The sequence below is a fragment of the Cinclus cinclus genome, chromosome 9 (genome assembly GCF_963662255.1).
Source record: "Cinclus cinclus chromosome 9, bCinCin1.1, whole genome shotgun sequence".
NCBI classification, from domain to species: domain Eukaryota; kingdom Metazoa; phylum Chordata; class Aves; order Passeriformes; family Cinclidae; genus Cinclus; species Cinclus cinclus.
The window spans coordinates 27,322,013-27,342,508 of NC_085054.1; the positions used below are offsets into that span (position 1 = coordinate 27,322,013).

At 45.6% G+C, this 20,496-nt stretch overlaps 1 protein-coding gene across 1 annotated transcript in view; it reads left to right on the forward strand.

Moving 5' to 3' along the window:
• The first annotated feature begins 9,778 nt into the window (after positions 1–9,778).
• Positions 9,779–20,496, forward strand: part of EPC2 (enhancer of polycomb homolog 2) — a 35,033-nt gene continuing 24,315 nt past the window's right edge. The window contains exon 1 of the mRNA XM_062498347.1: positions 9,779–9,937. Coding sequence (XP_062354331.1) covers positions 9,785–9,937 — 153 coding nt within the window. The 5' untranslated portion in view covers positions 9,779–9,784. The remainder of the gene's footprint in view (positions 9,938–20,496) is intronic.

Consider the following 20,496-nt stretch of genomic DNA (forward strand, 5'->3'; position numbering starts at 1 on the left):
ACTCTTCTGTAACAGACTGAGTTATGTTTTCTTCGTGCAAGTAATTGCCTTCATGTCTCATAATATGAACCACTGCAAAGGATGTTCCTCCCCTGGATCCAGAGGCAGCTCACATTTATATCCCAATAAGCTCCTAATCTTGAAGAAATGCGTTGGATTTCACATCTTGCTTGGCAGCTGCAGTTCCCTCAATCATTGTTCTTAAAGAATATTTGCACATGTTGCCATCTCTGTCAGTTTAGACCATTTTTTTCTTTTTTTTTCTTTTTTTTTTTTTTGTGAAACAGTTTCCCTCCCTGGGTCTCTGTGCACGTAGGCTCCACTGACTGAGTTCAACAAGTGGCACTTTTGGGCTGCCTTATTTCTTATTTCTTCTCAGTAAATCAGCCTGGGCAGGAGTTTCACAGAAAATTAGGAGCTTTGTTTTAAGAAAGTTCATTGTTCCTGGAGCCCTGCTCTCTTTTATTTCAGACAAACAGACGTTCCCTGGTTTGCTGCGATCGATGAGTGAAGGGATATATTGGGAAGTGGTGTGGGTTTGAAGTGGGATTTGCTTTGATATTTCTGTGCAAATCCATGTGATGGCTCACTGACTCATACAGCTGAAAATAGGTGGTGATATCAAGCTCAGAATTCTTTACAGATTCCCCCCCCCCCCCCTTTTCTTGCTTAGCTAGCTGCTCTTCCAAAAAATTCAGGTCATTATTCAAATCTGTGCTTAGATTAAAACTCCAGATAGCATCACTCTTACTCACTGATGAATCACACTGGAGCAAATTTTGGTCCTACTGAACTCACTCCGTGTTGCCTTAGTCATAAGTTTGTTTGGCAAATCACATGTCATGCTTGAATTAAGCACTTGCTTAAATAAGATACTTTTAAAATACATTCAGGAAAGTTTGCACATAGGATTTATATAGGTAAGATTTATATTGCAAACTTGTCAAAGCAAAACTAGAGAATGAAAAATTCTGTTAATTCTGAGTTAAAACATGAATTTATGTTGTCAGCAACAGACCTAAAGTGATTGCTGGACATATGTGAAATTATTTTCTAAAGTCCGATTATAAAATTAATTTTAAATGTTGGCTTTTGGGAGGCTTTGGAGTAGCAAACACCCCGTGGATGTAGTGATGTCACCACACCCACATGGCTCAGTGTCACCACAGCCTCTGCTCTGCCACTGCTGACACCAACTTGACCTTTCCCAGAGATTTTTTTACATTGCTGGAATCCTATGCCAATACCAAATTTGCACTGAATCTTTTAAACTGACACCACATGGCTCTTTACATCAACAGGGCCTTTTTTTTTTTTTTTTTTTTATGGGGATAACAGGAATTTACTGGAATTGTAATTTAAAAGCTAAACACAAAATAGGCAATGTAAATAAAACCATTTCCAAAAATAGTTAGAACAAAACAGCTGTGACATTATATTGAAAGGAAGGGCAGGAACTGAGGTGGGGATGGTTATAATAAATTATAGATTATCAATCTCATGGCAGATGGAAGCAGGGTTTGGTTGGATGCATCCCTAGCTCCAGCTCCTCCCTGCCCCGTGCAGGAACACCCCAGTGAAATGAACCCTGTGAGCACTGACACGTTACAGGTATGGCTAAAAGAGGGAAAATAAAAGAATGTAATATATTCCAAGCATGCCCTGAATGAAGATGTGTCCATGGGAATAGGCCAAATAAAGAAATGAGATTGGCAAATTGCAGCCAAACCACAGCAGGATCCATGGAACAGTGATCATCCAATTGTTGATGCTGCAGCAGCCAAGGGCTCCCCTCCCCTCCCATCCCATCCCATCCCATCCCATCCCGAGCTGGGGAGAAGGAAAAGCTCTGCTGGTGCTGCTCAAACACCACCAAGGCTCTCCCACTAGAATGGAGACCTGAGAGCTGCTCCTCAGGAAGTTCACCACTCCGTGGTGTGCCCAGACCCACAGCTTCTCATTGTGGTTGTCCTGTCACGGGGAGAACCTGCTCCCTTTCCAGCTGGCAATGGAACACAACAAAACCTGTTATTAAAGAGGTGCCAGCAGGAAAGGAAAGCTGGGCATGGAACCACAACTTCCCAAGCTGCAATATTTTCATGTGTCCCAGGTGACTTGAAGTCACTGTTTGCTTATGCTTGGTACCTTACAAGTGGAGTTTGGATAATCCAGACAGGTTGGGATTACAACTCCTCCCAGCTTTATGGATCATTTCCCTCAAAAGGATTAACCTGTGACTTCAGGAAAAACTCACAAAATATCTGTGTGTTCAAAATCGGGAGAATTGGGAAAAGAAATCTATTACCAACCAACCACCAAATACTTGGGGGGAAAAGGGAATGGATTCATTTGGGCTCCTTGAAACTTACCTATTGAACTGGCTTTTCTTTTTTTCAATTGAAGAATGAAACTCTGATGCAATTTTCCCATTATACAATGGCATTATTTTCCACTCCTTTATTTATCCTTTGTTTCCAAGAATGATTAATTAGTGACACAACTCAGGTACCTGCAGAAACATTACCAAACCCAGCCATTCTTTTGTCTTGGAAGGTTTTTTTCCTATACCTGCAGTAGCCAGAAGCACTAATGTCCTTTTAGGTAATCTCATAGGATTATTTAAGATTTCAGGGTTAGAAATTCCCATCACGCCTGTGACATTCTTGGATTTTCCTGTGGGATGTCTGTGCAGGTTCCACAGACATGGTCCCATGTGGTTTGGGCACCCCTTCAGTTCTTTTTGAAGCTTTGGCTGCTCCTGCTCCTCTCTGCATTGGCTCTCCCATAAATCTTGCCTCTTCCCAAGGAGCTGGCCTTCTGGAAGCTGGCTGTTTGCAATGCCCTGAGAACCACAAATATTCCAGAATCATGCAGCCAATTTAATTGGAAAAGACCTCTGAGACCACTGAGTCCAGCCTGGGACAGATCACCACCTTGCCAACTGTCACATTCAGTCTTTCCTTAACATCTCCAGGGATGGGGACCCCAAGCCTCCCTGGGCAGCCCCTTCCAATGTCCAGTCACCCTTTCTGCAAAGAAATTCCTCCTTATGTCCAGCTAATCCTTCCCTTGCACAGCTTAAAATGTTGTCCTCTCATCCTGTCACTTCCTTGAATAACCCATGATTTTCATTTTCAAGCTTCCAAGGCTCACATGTGAAAACTGATTTGAAGAAATTGCCGTTCCCTCACTTTCACCAGTGCCTTCTTGCCCTGTCTGCTTTACTCCATGACCACAATTCAGTTCCCACTTTTCCCACTTTTCTTCCTCTTTTCCTTTAGTGAAGCTCAGAGGAATTTTATGAGCAGCTCCTGCTCTGTCCATGCTCTGGTCTGGGCCACAAGAACACACAATTCCAGGGATGGGGCAGCCGCAGCTTCTCTGGGCAATGTGTGCCCCGGCCTCCCCACCCTGACAGGGTTCCTTCCCAGTATTCCCCCTATCCCCGCCCTCTGGAAATGGGAAGCCATTCCCCGTGTCCTGCCACTCCAAAGTCCTTCTCCAGCTTCTCAAATAAACTCACTGCTCCCCCTTGCACTGAGATTTTTAACCCAAAGCACCAGGAGTGAAGTAGCTGGATGTGTCAAGGGGCAAAGCTGTCCCCTCTTTCCAGGGAGTCTTTAGTCTTTATTTGAGAAGAAATTGCTGAGCTGAGCACGGCTCTCACTGTTCTGAGGAAGCAGGAGCTGCTGTAAAAGGTGTGACTCTCCTGGAGCAGCTCTTCAGAGTATTTGTGTGTTTGTGAAGATCTGATTGTGCCTGGAGCAGCAGATCTCAATGAAGGGGATGAATGGCAATTTGGAAGTGGGAATACTGCATCAGCTTTGCTGTGACTGATGTCTGCACAATAAAAGTGCCTTTTTTAGTACAATTTTCTTAAAAACCCTTTGACAAGGAAGTACAGCAAAGTGAAGCTTGAATACATCTTTAAATCTGCATGTTGATTGCATAACTCCCCACGACAGCTCCAAACTTCCTTTTGTTATTACAAATGTGTGCACAGAGCACAGCAAACATTGTCCCCACTCCTCACTGCCAAGGAAACACTTTCATTTTCCTTTTGACTCTTCTTGCAGCCCAGCAAATATTTGTGTTTCTTGATGCACAGCAACGTTGCTGAGAGATTCTGGTTTTGCTATGAAGGCTTTCAGCCCCATTTTGCAGGAAAATGGGGGAAGGACACAGTGACATTGCTCCCATACCAGTGACAAGAAGCTTCCCTCTGATTTGCATCACAGTCAGATAAATGTCAAACCTTCCTTTCTAGGGAAACATCCCCTGACTCCAATTGGCACCAGCCATTTGGGACAGGGGAATTGCTTCCAGGGGCGACACCTGGGTTATTTCTGCACTGCAGGAAATGGTTCTCACAACGGTTCTACCCAAGCTGGGGAGGTTTTGGGGGTGTTTGGGGTATTCTCTGCATGGAACATTAAGCATTCCCACTCCAGATCAGCACAAAGCAATGACATCAACCTCAGAGCAAGGTGGGCAGGGAAAATGTTGCCATTATGAATCAGAAACAAAAATTGTTATATCCAGGCCATTAATCCAGAAGGCAGCAATTGTCAAAGGGGTTTGTTGGGGTTTTGTAGGTGAGCTTTTAGGTGGGTTTTATTTCTATAAAAGGCACACTTGGTGTATTTCCTAATTTCTTGCTTTTATCTAGTGGAAGGTGTTGCAGCCCATGGAATGAGGTTGGAATTAGATGACCTTTTAAGGTCCCTTCCAACCCAAACCATCCTGGGATTCTGTGATTTGATGATTTTACAGTTGCCTGAAAAAATTATTTTAAGAAAGCAGCCCCACTTCTACCATTGTGCTGAAATCCAGCAGAACTACAGAGCTCTGAAGGGGGAAAGGGAGCACCTCTTACCTCTGGGACAGAGTTTTCCAGAGTCCCCTCTAAGGCAAGTCCTTCACTCTGGCTTCTGAAATCTGAATCAAAATAAAAACAATTTTCAATGCTCCATGATTCTTATTTTATTGATATTTTAAGTTACAGCATGGGGGTTGCTTTAATTTTTGACACGGGCTGGGTAGCTCCCAGCTCCTCAAAACACACTGATTTTAAAAAAAATAAAGGAAGAATTATCTCGTGTTTGCCTTCTGAGGTGTGAGATTTTGGGATAAATTTGCATACGTTTGTAAACTTGGTTTTCATGATTTTTCTCGGCTATGTTTTTCTAAGTAACAGTTGAGTAAATCTCTCTATTTTCCAAAGTTAAAGGGCATTAATACCATCTGTATTACGTACTGATTTTAACAACACTTTTCTAGTTCCGGTCATAATCGTTATTTTCTTCACATTTTAAGGTTACCTTTTCCCTGGTGGCAAAACCCCAGACTTCTGTGGGTTTGAGCTGCATTCCTGCAGGTACCCAATGGTTTTACTTGATAATTCCAAACCAAATTCCTCTGCTTTCGTATCAGCATTATTGCTAACTCACTTGTTGAATTGGGTTGTAAAAGAGCCCAGTCTAGAGTAGATTTATCTTCTGAGTCAGAATCCAAGATTTTATACCACAGGAAACAGCTGCAGCAGGTTCCTTTAAAGAGCTCCTGATGCCTGTGGTAACCTCCACACACAAAGCACAATTCCCTTTCATTTTAAAGCCATTTCTTGACACAAATAGTTTTGATGTAAAGCCCTCAAATAGGGAGTTTCCTGCTGCTTTCCATCATTGTCCCTTCCTGCTATAATTTGGGGAATCTGCTATTTTCATAGCTGCCCTTTTATTTGGTGTTGGGTTTGAGATTTTAACTCCGTTTTCAACTTCTATAATTTTCATTCAGAGCTTTAAATCTCCCAAGAAGCTGCTCCATACTCGATTTCAGGGTTTGCCTGATAGGTTTGGGTGACCTTCGAGGGGAAAATGCGCAGGCTGCCAGTTCCATAAACCCTTGGAATAATTGGAAATAGAAATGGTTGGGAATGATACATTAACTCTGAGCATTAGGCACTAAGCATGCTTGCTGGCTACTTTGATCAAGCTCTTTTTTTCCTGACAAAACCCCCTTTGAAATGAATAGGACAGAGGTTCCTTTCACTTCAATCAGAGTTCTCAGACACAGGGAGAAAGAAGGACTTCATAACCTTTAAAAAGACTCCCCTCGTCCATTCATGGATCTCCTGGAAAGCTCAGCACTCTCCCTTGTGCTGGAGTTACCAAGCCAGCTCCTGGATACTTTCAGGCTTCCTTCTAGTGAGGATTTGCTGAAACATGAGATGTAAAGAGCTGGAATCTGGGGTTTACAGGAGCAGCAACACCAGGAATATTTGGTGCTGTGGATTGTCAGCGTGGCTTTCCCATGCACCTTTTGAGCCTGTACCTGGCACGTTGCAGAAGATGATTCTTTGTGCAAATCTTATCTTGATTATTTGTGTGTATTTACAGCCAAGTCATCAGCACCCTAAAAATTCCAGTTCTCTTTTAAAACCTTGAATGAAGGTTTTGGACACTCAGCCTTGGCAGGGGGCATCATCACTTCTGGAATCTCTGTTTCTGCACTCTTTGAGCTTTATTTTATTTTTTTCTTTGTTTTTTATTTCACTACACACTGAGTAAAGAAGTAGTACATGCTCCTACTGGATCAGGTTGCAATAATGTACACTGAGATAATCATCCATAAGTGATACTTCTGCTTGGGGAAGATTAATGCAGTGAGCTATGAAATATTAGGGGAAAAAAAACCCCAACAAATAAATGGGATAAATCTGCAAAAAAAAAAGACCTCCAGAAATATCCCAGGATTTAGGCAGCTATGTGAGAACAAGGATTCTTTGTATTAAATGTCACTATGGAGAAGCAGAAGCAAAAGCAAGGATGTGATAAAGCCCTGAGCCCATACAGCTCTGATATTTCCACTGATATATAAAATCTGATGATTTTTGATCAATCCAGTGTTCAGATGTGCATATTCAATTCTATTATCTCTATGAAGATGAATCAGAATTCAGCCATTGAACAAATAATTTCATTTGAGACATTGTTTCCTTGATTTTTGCATGAAAAGTAAATTATTTTATCTACAAGTGAGTTGCAGCTCATAATTTTTTTTTACAGCTACAATTTTTCAGAAAACTGATAATATTTTAGAAAAGATCAGATTATGTGCTTAAAAGATGGATGGTTCTGGCTTAAAGCTAAACTGATGTAAGCTGAAACTTTAGTTCTGCCCATGTTCAGCTCTGTGCAATGGCTTTTCTGACTACATTAAAAAACCCTTCTGTACTCTACAGGGCATCATTTAAAAAAACTGCATTGCTTGTAGAAATAAAATAATGGGATGAGTTTAGGACTAAAAGCCACCTGGAGGGTAAATACATTTCATTTTTGTACTTTTCTAAAAATTTAACTATTGAAAAAGAGCAGAACATGCACACAAAGGGAGAAGGTTGTTATTATCTATATTGTTCAGCTGTGCTGAATGAAAGAGGGGAAAAGTCTTCCAGCAGTGTGTGAAATGCCTGTTTCTTGCAGAAGCAGAAAGAGGAAAGTCGTGGTGTCTTTTAAGTGCTCAAGGAAGTACTGGAGGAGGAGCTGCCTGCTCCTCTCACAGGGATGTCACCTGTGCAGCTGGGCCTCAGCACTCCCCAGGTGATGGCATCCAGGTGTCACAACCACCCCGTGGAGTGCCAGCCCTCCCCTACTGCCACTTCATCCCCAGTTGCTGCAGGCACCAAACCCAGCTGGGCTGTGCCAAGTTTGGCCGCTTCTGAAATGCTGCTGAATTATAAATTCTAAGCTAAACTATTATAAATTTTAAATATTTACCTGTTAATTCTAATCCAAGGCAAGAATTGTCTGTCCTGTGAAATTAAAATACTCTAGGGAATGATAAACAAGTGCAGTCTATCACAGTTTTGTTCTCTGTTTCTTTTCTCATATTTTTAAATCTTCATTTGCTCTCATGACCGAACGCTTACCTGGTGCCTTCATAGCTGTAGTTAACATAATTTCCAGATCTCTTTCCCAAGCTAATTTGGGTCTGTGGCTGATGAACACAATGTTCTTGCTGCTTCTTTTCCCTCCTGTGTATTCCTGTACTTGTTTCATCTTCCTTCTCTCTCTCTCTAGCTGACACAATTCTTTACTCTTCATTTTGTTAATCATGTGTTTGTCACAAACAGCAGTTGTATTTGCTATACAAAACCACATAAATAAAAAACACAACAGGTAACTAAAAATAAAAGGCAATTCAGTGACTGAACCTATTTTTTTTTCTAATTTTAAAAAATGGAAATTTGGTACAGTTGGCACAATAATCCAAACAGTGAAGTTTTGAGTAAGAATTTCAGTTTATTTCAGAAGGTGATACTGACAGCCCCTGTGAGAGCTCTAAGGTGGAGGCGAGAGAAGCAGCTGCTTGGTCTTAGGGTGTCAAAATAAAATGGAAGTGAGGAGATATTTGAGGTGCTAAGAGTCTCTGATGAAGGGTTTTGCAGACTAATATCAACTAATGCAGAAAACTCTGGATGGGCAGAGAACTGAGGCTCTCTCCAGGTGAAAATTTGGGAATACTAAATTCCAAGTTGCAGGGCATTGGTTTTGGTGGAAAGAGTGATGAAAGAGTTTAGTAAACTAAGACATGAGGAGTCCCACCTCAGCATGGGGAAGAATTTTCCATGAAGGTGGCAGAGGATGGGAACAGTTTCCCAGGGAGAGCGTGGAGTCTCCAGAGTCATTCCAAACCCACCTGGGTTTGTTCCTGTGTCATCTGCAACAGGTGACTGGTCAAACTGACAGGCCTTCCAATCCTAAATATTCTGTGATTCTGTTGAAAAAAAAAAACAAACATTAAAATACTTGTTCAGGAACAAGCTTGTGTCTGAAACGTTGGTTTGTGTCCCAACCCTTCTGATGTTTTCATGGCTGGAACACTTTAAGTCCACACGGACCTACATACTGAGGAGACAAACACACTGGTTTGTCCAGAGTGGACACACTGGGAGGGGGGGGGGGGGAATTCTGGGGACACTGTGGGGACAGAGTGGGGACATGGAAAAAAAAGACACTGGGGATACTGCGAGGATACTGTGGGGACACAACGGGAATGTTGTGGAGACACGGTGTGGATGCCGTAGGGAAAACAGTGGGGACACTGTGGGGGATACAGGGGGCACACTATGGGGACACTGTGGGGACACTATGGGACACTATCGGGACACTGTGAGGGAAACGGCGGGGACTTTGCGGGGACACTGAGGAGACAGCGGGGACCCAGCCGGGATACTCTGGGGATCATAGTAGGGAGACACTGGGAAGACACTTCGGGGACAATGTCGGGACACTGGAGAGACTGTGGGGACACGGCGAGGGCACGGCAGGGAACACTGCGGGGACATTGTGGGCACAGGGAGGGCACGCAGCGGGGACACCGCGGGCTCACTCCGGCCGCCCGCCGCGCTCCGCTCTCGCCCGGCGCCGCCACCCCCTCAGACTCCCTGAGGCTCCCTCAGCCTCCCGCCCTCGGCTGCGCGCGCAGCGCCGCTCCCGCCGCGCGGGCTGCCGGGAGGGCCGAGCGGCTGTGGTTAATGTCCGCCATGTTTGCCATGGCGCAGGGAGCGGACCGAGCGAGCCCGGTGCGGATCTAGGGCTGCGGGGCGTGCGCTGCGGGCTACGGGCGGCCCCGCCGGGAGCTGCGCCGGGGCGGCGGGACCCTCCATGGTGGCGCGGGCGCGGCGCGGGAGCGGCTGGGAGGCGGCGGCGAGGCCGCACTGAAGGCCCCCCCCCACCCCCCCGCCCGGCCGGCCCCGGGGTGTTATTGTGAGGGGGAGACAATGAGCAAACTCTCCTTCCGCGCCCGGGCGCTAGACGCCGCCAAACCGCTGCCCATCTACCGCGGCAAGGACATGCCCGACCTCAACGACTGCGTCTCCATCAACCGGGCCGTGCCGCAGATGCCCACGGGGATGGAGAAGGAGGAAGAATCGGTAAGGGAGCGCGGCGCAGGGGGGGCACCATTGTTTACAGGCACCCCCCGCACGGGGAACCGGCCGCCGGTATTCACCAAGCGCGCTACGCTCGCTCAGCCGCGGGGCGCGCGGGGCGCTGCGCAAACGGCGCAGCGTAAGCCTCGGTCCGGCGCCGCGAGCGGGCCCTGCCGCCGTCCGCCATCTTCTGCTGCGCGTCCCGGGCGCGGGTGAGCGGGGGGGCTCGGCGTGAGGGCGGCGGGACGGGCCGGGCCGGGCCGGGCCGGCGGCAGCGCGGAGCGGAGCGGGGTGTCGGAGCAGCGCGGAGCGGTGTCAGAGCCGCGGAGCGCGGGGCGGGCTGCCGGACAGGCTGCGGCTGCTGGAGCGGCTCGGGATGTCAGAGCGGTGGAGCGTGCTCGGGGTGTCAGTTCGGGGTTGTCAGTTCAGGGTGCCGGGGCCGACTCGGGATGTCCGAGCGGCACAGGGGCTTGGTGTGCCGGAGCGGAGTACCGGAGCCGGGATGTCCGAGCGACACAGGGGCTTGGTGTGCCGGAGCGGAGTACCGGAGCCGGGATGTCCGAGCGGTGGCTCGGGGATGCCGGAGCGGGCTCGGGCTGTGCCGGTGCGGGGTGCACGGCATGCCGGAGCAGCCGGGGATGCCGGAGTGCTGCAGCGGGCTCGGGATGCCGGCTCGGGGTGCTCGGCGCGTTGCGGACTAAAGCTGATACTACTCCTGCCAACCGCGTTGTGAGTGGCTGTCAAGACGCTCAGGCTGGAGCTGGGGAGGTGCTGGCGGCGTGAAAGTGCTGGGTGCTGTGCTGTGCCACTCCGCAGGGAACGAGCGGCTCCGGGGCCAGCTTCTCCCTGTCCCTCTCCTCCGGCCGGCTGTCCCCGAGCCCGGCGGCAGCTCCGTGTCATGGTCTGGGCTGCTGTCAGTCCCTACGCTTGGGGTAGAGACACGTGGGGCTCACACACACACACGCAACACAACACATTGTGCACATGTGGGGCTGCAGGGACGCGCGGCAGCTTTGGCTCCCCGCGTGGGACAGTGCCTCTGTTCCTGCAGCCAGCGCCGGTGCTGCTCGGGGTTATTTAACACCCGTGGTTTGTGCTGCTGCTCGCTGTGCCTCGCATGGCAGAGGCGTCAGCTGGACGCGTTGCGTGAAGCGTTGGAGCTTTAGTGTTATTTCCAAATCAGCCAGCCGCTGTTCAGTGTGGACATGTGATGCGTGTTCTGCTCGTGGTGTTAAAGGGTGGAAAAGCTTTTGTCCGCTGAGATAAATATAAGTTTCTGTGGGTTTTGGTGAGCAGCAGGACAGCTTTGAAAACGCTTGCCCGCAGTTCTGATGTCCTCCGAACGTAGTGCTTTGTCTTGCTGATCTTCAAACGCTTTTCTGTAAGAGTAAGGTTTATTTTGTGCTCCTGGGAGTTGTGTAAGCTCAGACGGAGGCTGTCGCCTGATGTGTCTGTACTTGCAGAGCTGATAGTAAATGCACCCTCCAGAATTTCCTCAATGAATCCGTGTCTCCGCCTCAGCCAAACCTCTGTGCCTGTGGATTGGCTTTTCCGAGCTTACAGCTGTCAAAGGAGACTCCGTGCTTTCCTCATTGCATTTTCTCACCTGGCTGGTGGTATTAAAAGGAATCCTAGGTCTTATCGTGGTGGGCTTTTATTTTTTAATTTCCTGTGTATAATACACTGTGATCAAAACTTCAGGAATTCTCCAAGGCTAACTGCTAGAAGCTGGGATTGTAGGTAAAAGGAACAACACCGGGATGCTAATGAAGCAATATTGGAGACTAATTTGGTTTTCTCAGCCTTGAAAGTCTATCTTGCAGTGCTGTGTTTGCATTTAATATTTAAACTACTTATTTAAAAATGCCGTAGTTTTGATAAATCATGTTCAGAATAAAGTTGTTAATGTAAAATTGCTGTAAGGGTTCAAGCAGACAAGCTGCTTATGGGCTGCTTAAGTGATTGAGAAGATTAGATTTATACTTCAATAAAACTACTTTAGTGTTCTAAAAAGTTTTTTTTTTTCCTGTGAGAGTGAGGTTTGTTTTCTCTGACATGACATGTGGCTCTGTTTGCTGTATTATGTAATAGTCTCAAAATGAAATGACTGAAGCAGTGTATAAGCATAGTGCAAGATGCATCAGCCAGGCAAGATTATAAACTGCTATTCTTAAATTGTTCCGATTATTGCCATGTGGTGATGGTTTCATTCATGACTTGTCCTTCTCCCAGTGTAGCACAGATAATTCTTAATTATACTTTTTTTTTATGATACAGGAAAACCTTTCTAGGAACGGCTGTTGTGGGTGACAATAGTTAAGTATTAGTAGAAATACCTAAACAGCTTTAATTGATCGATGATCGATTGGATACATTTTGAAAGGCACTTTTTGGAGGGAGAGAGAAATCTCTGCTCACTCATTTCTGCCACTTCAATTTTTAGGGAGTCTCAAGACTTTTTTTTTTTTTTTCCCCCCCCCCCGAGTGAAAGTAGTTTCGAAGCCTCAGGGTGGCCGCCGTTTTCCACTTGCTGTTCAGAGCTACAAACCTCGTGTTCCTCCCGGTGCCACCCTCTGGGAAGCCTTGGTGCCCCAGAAGGGTCTTGTAGCCCAGTGTGTCACGGGGTCAGACAGCACCTTCCGGGATATATCCCACTGGAAATCGTCATTATTGACGGATTTGCGGGATTCAAGGCGCTGGAGTGACACGTCTGCCCTGTTCTTTACAACCCAGCCCCGCTGGCGCAGGCATGTGGTTTAATTAGTTGGTGATTGATCTTTTGTGCGTACAAAAGTGCAGATTTTGGTTCATTTATTCTTGATGAATATTCCGGAGCTGTTTCTGTATGAGTATCTCAGAGATTTATATCTACTCGCAGCGTTTCACAAATCAGCAGCTCATTTCTCTCACTTGGAGATTCCAGCTGTGAAAGAATTAGGTTTCTCTTCTGTAGCATGTTTATGTTGCAAATGTTTATAATTTACTCTAAATTAAACCTGAGGAAGAAAATTGCGTGGGTTTGTTTCTAAACTCACGTGAGAGAGCAATTGCTGTTAAGCAGAAGCAGGAAGGTGTCCTTTTGGGAGGTCAGAAACTGAGCAGGGACGCTTGGGTTTGTTTTTTTTTTTTTTTTTTTTTGGTCAGTTGTTTTTTTCCTGATGAGTAAGACTTGTATTTCCTAATGCTAATGAATTGTTTTGACTGGAAAGGGGGAAAGTTGCAGAATAGATAAGCCCTGGTTTAGTTTCTTACCACATTACTGTGTTTTTATTTGAATACCTATTACTGGAGGTTGCCGAGTTGCTCGTCGTGAGGTGAAATCCTGCTTGGTAATGAGGCACATTCACACGGAAGGCTCCGGGAAGTGAATTTCCCTGAGGTGTGAGAGAGATGAAAATGCGGTGGTAATGGGTGATCCCGGGATTGCCTGGGCAGAGCTGTCTGAGCTTCATCTCAATCCTTGTTTGAACATCCGTTCATTTACACTTCAGCTTGGCATGGCATCGCAGGCCTGAGGGAAGAGGAAAAGTGCGGGAATGGCAACTTAAGGACGTGGTTTGGCGCTGCAGAAATGCTGACACCGTACCCGTGGGAAGGGACTTTCCTTCCCAGCTCTTCAGGGATCACCTCGGGATGAGCCTTCTCTGATCATTAAATACAACGTTCACTTCTGATTATTTCGACTGGCAGTATTTAGCTTGATGATTTTTTTTTTTTTTTGTTCAGTTCTTGGTTAACTCATTTTCTTTTCTAACACTGGGACTTGAAGTGCTCATCATCGGGCTTTGAGGTGTCCTGGAGCTGGTGATGCTCCTGGAACAGCTTTTTCATTCTCCTTTCAAAGCAGGAAGCTTTTAGCTTTGCACAAATCCTGGTTTTACTGTTAAACTGTATCAGCAAAATATCCATAATGAGTATTTTTCTCTGATACAGAGAACTGGGAAAGTATCAGATGTGTGAGGATTTACTTAAGGTGCTGCTCAGAAGTACCTACGTGGTGCTGTCTGATGCACTCAGGTGTGGATTTACAAACACAAGCACACATAAATCACTCCCCACATGGACAGAACCTGCTCTTAACTGGATGTTTGTGTGTGGGCTGTGCATTCATAACCTGTGGTTGAACCCTCAAAGTTCCTTACAAACGGGAAGCTTTGTAGAACAAAGAAGCCCAGACAGCAGCGAGTAAAACAGCAGGTCAACAGAGGATAACTTCAGCTCCAACCATGCAAATATTCTGTAAAACAGAAATCCCTTGGAAAGACTGCATGGGAATCTTAGTGAGAAACTCCAAGGATTACATCTCCATGCCAAACCAGGTGAAATGAAGGCAGCACACTTCGCTTAGGAAGGGAATTGGGTTTGTTTGGCTAAAATCAGCTGGGTTATCTGCTGGCGAAATAGAATTCCGAGTGTAAGTTATTCCTCGGTTAGAGTTAAGCACCTGTATTTATTTACTTACTTGAGGAGTGTTTGGAGACTGCTGAGATTACTAAAGTATGTTTGGCATTAGGCTGCGAAATGCTGGGCTGTGATTTTTATTCACACAGTCTCGAACTTCAGTTTTGTCTGAGATCTTTCCCTGCCTTGATCTCCCATAGTTTGCTCCCTCCCTCGGAGTCCCATCACCTTGTGCAGAGATGTTCCTCCCAAATGCACATTTCAATTCCTTTTCCCAGCCATTATTTCAGTTTTCAGCTGTGATCCTTTATCCTTGCTGTGCTGTTACCTGCGGAATCTCTGGTCCGTGTTTAATGTCCCGTTTGATAACGGTGAATGAGAATTAACCCCGAGCAGCTGAGCACCGGGGAGCTCTTAAACCGAGGCGTTGCATTTGTTGTGGCTGAAGTTAAACACGACCAAGATTTGCTCTCAAAAGTCTCCACCTCACGAGCAGTTTATTAGGGCTTATCACATTAACACCTATCAGCAAACCTGTCACAAGTGCTTGGGATATCGGCTTAGCCCGGAACAAATGTCATTGATCTCCGAGTGTGCTTTTAAGATAGAGCTGAGCCAGAGTAACCAACCTGCGGGTAGAGAGGACGTTGTGCCTTTTTGGGGTTTTGATAAAGGGTGGTGGCATCCACCGTGGGACAACGGATCATCCTTCCTTTCACGGGCAGCACGTGGGCTAGATAGAGATGGGAATGGAGAAGCGGTGTCATCCCCAGGTTCCACGGTTCAGCCCTATCTTACCGCCGCACGGGTAATTTAGATAAAGCTGCATTTTTGCTGCAGGCCGGAGGCTGCGCGGGGTCAGCGAGCAGCGCTGGGAGAGCTGCCCGGGCGGGTTCGGGTGCCCGTGGCCCTGGAGCACAATGGGAGCTGCCGCGCTGGTAATTGTCACACCTCGGGTCATTATGCAGGAACTTTCCCTGCTGGGAAGGGCTCCTCGGCGGGAGGTGTAATTCCATGACAAAAGCTTGGGAGAGCACTTGGGAATGGCCTCGCTGAGCTCAGTGGTTCAGCTCGGGGACGTCTCAAATGCCGCGCGCTGTCTTTCCTTTTCCTTCAGTCTGAGGAAACCTTGGAAAGAAATAGCTCGGGCTTCCTCGGATTTACGGAGTGCCAGATTTCACAGTGCTCCCGCTTGGCAAAACTGAGCAGGAAGCAGCTTGGTACAATTTCTGTTTTGACTGAAACCAGTTGAAATGTCCTGCTTGAACAATTTGGATCAACAGACATTAAATCTGCTTTATAGTAACCTGTGTTCTTAATTATTTTTCGTAAGAAAGATCATTTTGACTGGTGCTAGATGTTCAGAGGGTTATTTGTAATTTGTTTTGCCAACAAGGTTAATAAACAATGCCACAGCGTGTTTTTCATTCTAATACTTCAACTTTTGGAAGGGTCAATAACCAGTTTAATACTTACACAAACCTTGGGTGTCCTAAAAGCCAGTGGTAATGAAGATCAATTGTAGAACTGAAGTTTCTATAACAAGTAGAGAAGAATGGAACTAGAATTGAATTCCTGTATGTAAAAGGGTGTGAGAAGTAGGAAAAATAATTGTGGCACTGAAAGTATTATCAGTATAGACTGTCATAATTTTTAAAATAATGTTGATTCGTTCAGAGACAAAGAAATAAAGTGTTTGAGACTATACTATTTAAAAGCTTTAAATTTTGATCCATTTTGCCAATTCCTATTTGTTAATGTGTAAAGATCACAGTATAGTGGGGCTGAAGGTGTTGGATTAAAATACTCTTCCTGTCCATGGCAGGTGAAGTGCTGCAAATGTAAGGCAGCAAAAAATCTTAATTCCCCTGATTTCCTTGTGCAATTCTAATGGTGATTCATACATTTACACCTCTGGTCTCTCAAGTTCGGGTGCTCAGCAGCTCCCCATTGGCAGAATTATTCTCTGTAAGATGTTTATGTGGAGTTCAGTTAAAGATTTGCTCAGCTTCACTTGTGAGACTCTTCCCCAGTCGGTGAAATGCCATTTTTCCATCAGTTTTCCATATCAGTAAACTCCTCTGCTCCTGTCCCCTGGGACACACGAAGTGCTTCATCCACAGAGCAGTTCTCAGCCAGCAGAAACGCTTCCTCCCCCCTTTCTGTGGTTGTTTTCTCTTGTTTACAGTGGAATTTATAATTTGTTGTTGTCAGCTTTGTGCCATTTCTCTGGCTGCAGCTCACACTTGGTGGATCTTAGACCAGTCTGTGTTGAATAAAACAAACTGTTTCTACTTTGAAGCATCCCGGTGATGTTGGATTCCCTGTGCCAGACTTGGATGTAAACAAACCACTCTGTCTGTAGTGGTATCCAGAGACTGGAAAATTAAGGGAGACACTGGTACTGCAGAAAGTCGAAAAAAATACTAATTTATGTTTCTTGAGTTAAAGGTGTTTGGTTTAAAATGGATTTTTGTAGTTAATTTTTAATATTTTTGATTTCTATCAGTTACCATTCGTCTGCTTTAATTTCTCTTAAGCATCTCCTGAGTTGTCTAAACTGTACAACCAATCTCTGACATAGTTTTTAATTCTAAAATGAGAGGTTTCTGTGTGGTTCATCAGGTCTCCAGCACACCAGGTTAGCATCACTTTGGCAATGAAAACTCCATTAGTTTAAAAACTCTGCAAAACCCAAATTCCCTGAAACACCATTAGTTTAAAAACTCTGCAAAACCCAAATTCCCTGCTGTAGGTACGTGCGCCTCAGTTAAATAAAAACTCTGGCTGTTAATCCTGGGCTGAGAATGTTGCCCACAGGCTGAGGTTAAATGCAGAGGAGAGGGAGAGGTGCTGTTAGCTGCTCCTGTCAGCTCCTGCTGGAGAATTTCCAGCTCTCCCTCCCGGTGTCTCTGGCTCCTCCCTGCTGCAAGGAGCGGTTCTGTGACTCACGGTCACATGGAGGTGTTGGTGTGTGCAGCCAGCCTCCACCACAATTCCACGGTTTTGGGTTCCGTGGGTAATACTGGGTTTAATGAAGAGCAGAGCTCGTTGGTGAGGAGTCTCAGCCTTTAAAAATGCAGCGTGGGGTTCGTGATGTGAGAATTGAGAGAATGTTTCTAAAGGTCAGGGCCTTGCCATCCTGCTTTGACTGGGAAAATCAAGATTGTTATGGAATCATTTTTTACCCTGTGAGTGATACCAGTGTATCCCACTTTGGACTACGTGTTACATTGTTTGTAACAAGTCTGCTAAAGCTTTTTTGGGGAAAAAAAAAATCCCACTCTTCAGTGCACAGAAATTTCTCATCTAGTACCACAAACAGCTTTTTCCAAAGGGTTTTTTAAGAATTGAATTTATTGTGATAATAATAATTTGATTTTTAATAATTAGTTTAGGTAGATTTGGAACTTGTGTAAATAATTGTAGCTTTAAAATGGGGTTTTAGTTGCTGTGGGGTTTTTGACATTTCATAGACAGTGACAAGTTGTGTGTCCATATGTTCATAAATAGTGAATAGTCATTATTTACAGGGATGAGAGATTGCTCGTGCTCTCAGACATTACTGCTGTCCCACTCAGGGTGATATTTGGGATATCTCACATTTGTTTTGTGTCCAGTTTGACATGGAATGGTTGAAATTGCATTGTTTCCTTATTTTGAATTAAAGTTATTTAGAGAAATGTTTGCTCCTCCTTTTCTGTTGTGTGCTGGAGATAGAAACACAAAAATGGTTGTGGTCTGTGCTCATCTCACTGTCCCTGTCCCTTTGTCAGGGTCTGTGGGCTCTTTCCACTCTCATTTCCCAAAGTGCTCCACTTGGCTTTAGGCCCCAGAGGGAATTGTTTGGTACAAACTGGATTTTTTCTCACTTAGATTCCATCTCCTCTCCTCTGGAGACATCTTCAGCTGGGCAGGAGGTGTCACCCAGGGCTGCTGAGGTGTCACCCTGGGCTTGGGGCCCTTCCTTGGGTTGATCCACCATCAGCATTCCAGAGATCTCTCCAGGGGATGGGCTGTAATCCTGGGATTGCAGGTAAAGTATCCCAAATTGGCTTGGCTTGGCTTTGGTGCTGCTTTGGGAAGCTGCAGTTGTTTTAACAACCGGGAAAGGGAATCAAGTGATGGAAAAATCAGCGAATCCCAGCCTGGTTTGGGTTGGAAGGGATCTGCAAAATCATTTCATCCCACCCCCTGCCGTGGCAGGGACACCTCCCACTGTCCCAGGCTGCTCCAAGCTCCAGTGTCCAGCCTGGCCTGGGACACTCCCAGGGATCCAGGAGCAGCCTCAGCTTCCCTGGAACCTGTGCCAGGGCCTGCCCACCCTCCCAGGGAAGGATTTCAGCCATTCCAGGGACCTGTGTGAATTTTTAGGATGGAGCAGCCCGATTTGATTCACTTTCCCCTGCCTCCCCTTGCCGAGTCAGTAAGAGCAGCCAACCCTTCGTACATTTTTTTTGGCCTGTAGTCCCAGTTCAGCAGTCTGGAAGGCAGGTGTGGGGCAGGTAGGTCTTGTGATTATTTTTATTTTGAGAAAGGGTGGGGGATATCATGTTGGAAAAACGTGACATGGCCCAAAGCAAAACTGAGAAGTGGTTCCACGAGCCCTTTCCACTTGTGTATCTTTTCTTTCTTGTGGGTTTTCACCAGCTTCCTTCCATGGAGTGTTGGAAACTCTTTAGGGAAACTGAGTGGAGTTGTCCTCAAAGGCCTTGGTTTGGGTGTGTTGGTTTCCACTCAATATTTGGATTTTTATGGTTTTCCCAGTGCCCTGCATTACTAGATAATTAATCCAGTGTTCTAAGAGGAAACGGCTCTGACTGTTCCTGACTAGATTATGTCTCTGTCAAATCAGAAAATGCATGTTATCAACTTTGCTAATCACCAAAATGCTTGTTTTTCAAAACGAATTGGAAGCGAAGCAATGGGTTTCAGCTCTCAGGGGTGGGAATTCTTGTGGTCCACGTGCTGATTTCCTGCTCTGTGATTCCTTTTTTCACTCGTCCTCTGCCCAGCCCAGAACAGAGGGAGAGGGGGAAGAAAGGGGAGCAGGTGTGTAGGATTGAAAGGGTTAACTGCACAAGAAAACAAAAGCTGGTGCTTGACTTTACACTTTTGCTCTTGGGAATCTTCTCTGAAAAAGTGTCTGTGTGCAGACAGGGAGGAGATGGGGCTGAGGCTTTCCAAGGCAGGGAGGCTTCTGACCAAATTAGCTTTTGAGCTTGCTGACACTTTTTTCTGAAGTGCTGTCAAGAGGTGTTACTCACTGTGCTCGAGACTTTGCAAGATGAGGCTGCACATTTCCAACTCCAGTTCTGTACTTTCAGCTTCTGATTCTCAGTATTAAAGATAAAAATGTCTTTTTCTTAAATTTCCCCAATTCGAATACAGTGTTAAACAAGTGAAATATTTAGACTTTATTACATTTTGATTGTTTTATTTGTTTTAATTCTGTTCTTGGTGCAGGTAGATTGGAAGGCTGGCCTAGAAATAGCTTATTTTGAGTAGGAAAAGCTGTTGATAAATTGACTTTCCCTTCCTACTTGTATGGAGAGCTGTGGGGTTAAAGCAGTGAAACAACCTAAAGAGGTGGTGTAGCTTTGCTTGTATGGTTTAGTTTTAAGGAATGAAGGAGGGAACAGATAATTTCAGTCCTAAAGCTTTGTCATCTAAGGGTTTGTATGGAATTGCTCACTGGAGTTTTGTTAATTTAAGATGAACTTTTCAGTGTGAAGATGTGTTCAGCCATGGGCATCTCCAGCCAAAAAACTTGCAGTTATTTAAAGTTTGATAAAGTCTGTTTCTCAGATATTACTTGGGGGGTGGCAACAGGAGACTTAAAGGTTAAGGAGAGAAAAGCCTGGTGTGTAGGGTCCAAGTGCTCTGGTTTGTGGGATAAAGGGAAGCAGGAGCAGTGGGGGAAGCATCCCTGCTCATGGCAGGGGCTGGAATGAGATTTCAACCCAAACCATTCTGTGATTCCATGATACTGCTGTAAAATATGTTAAAAGTACCATTCAGTATGGATCAGTGATTGCCTTAAAGCGTAACAGAACTTCAGGCTAATAAGATCAATCCCTGTTGATTTTTTATTATTATTGTTGGACTCTTTGGTAGTGAAGAAACTCCCAGACAGAAAGTTGTGGGAGAACATGAAATCT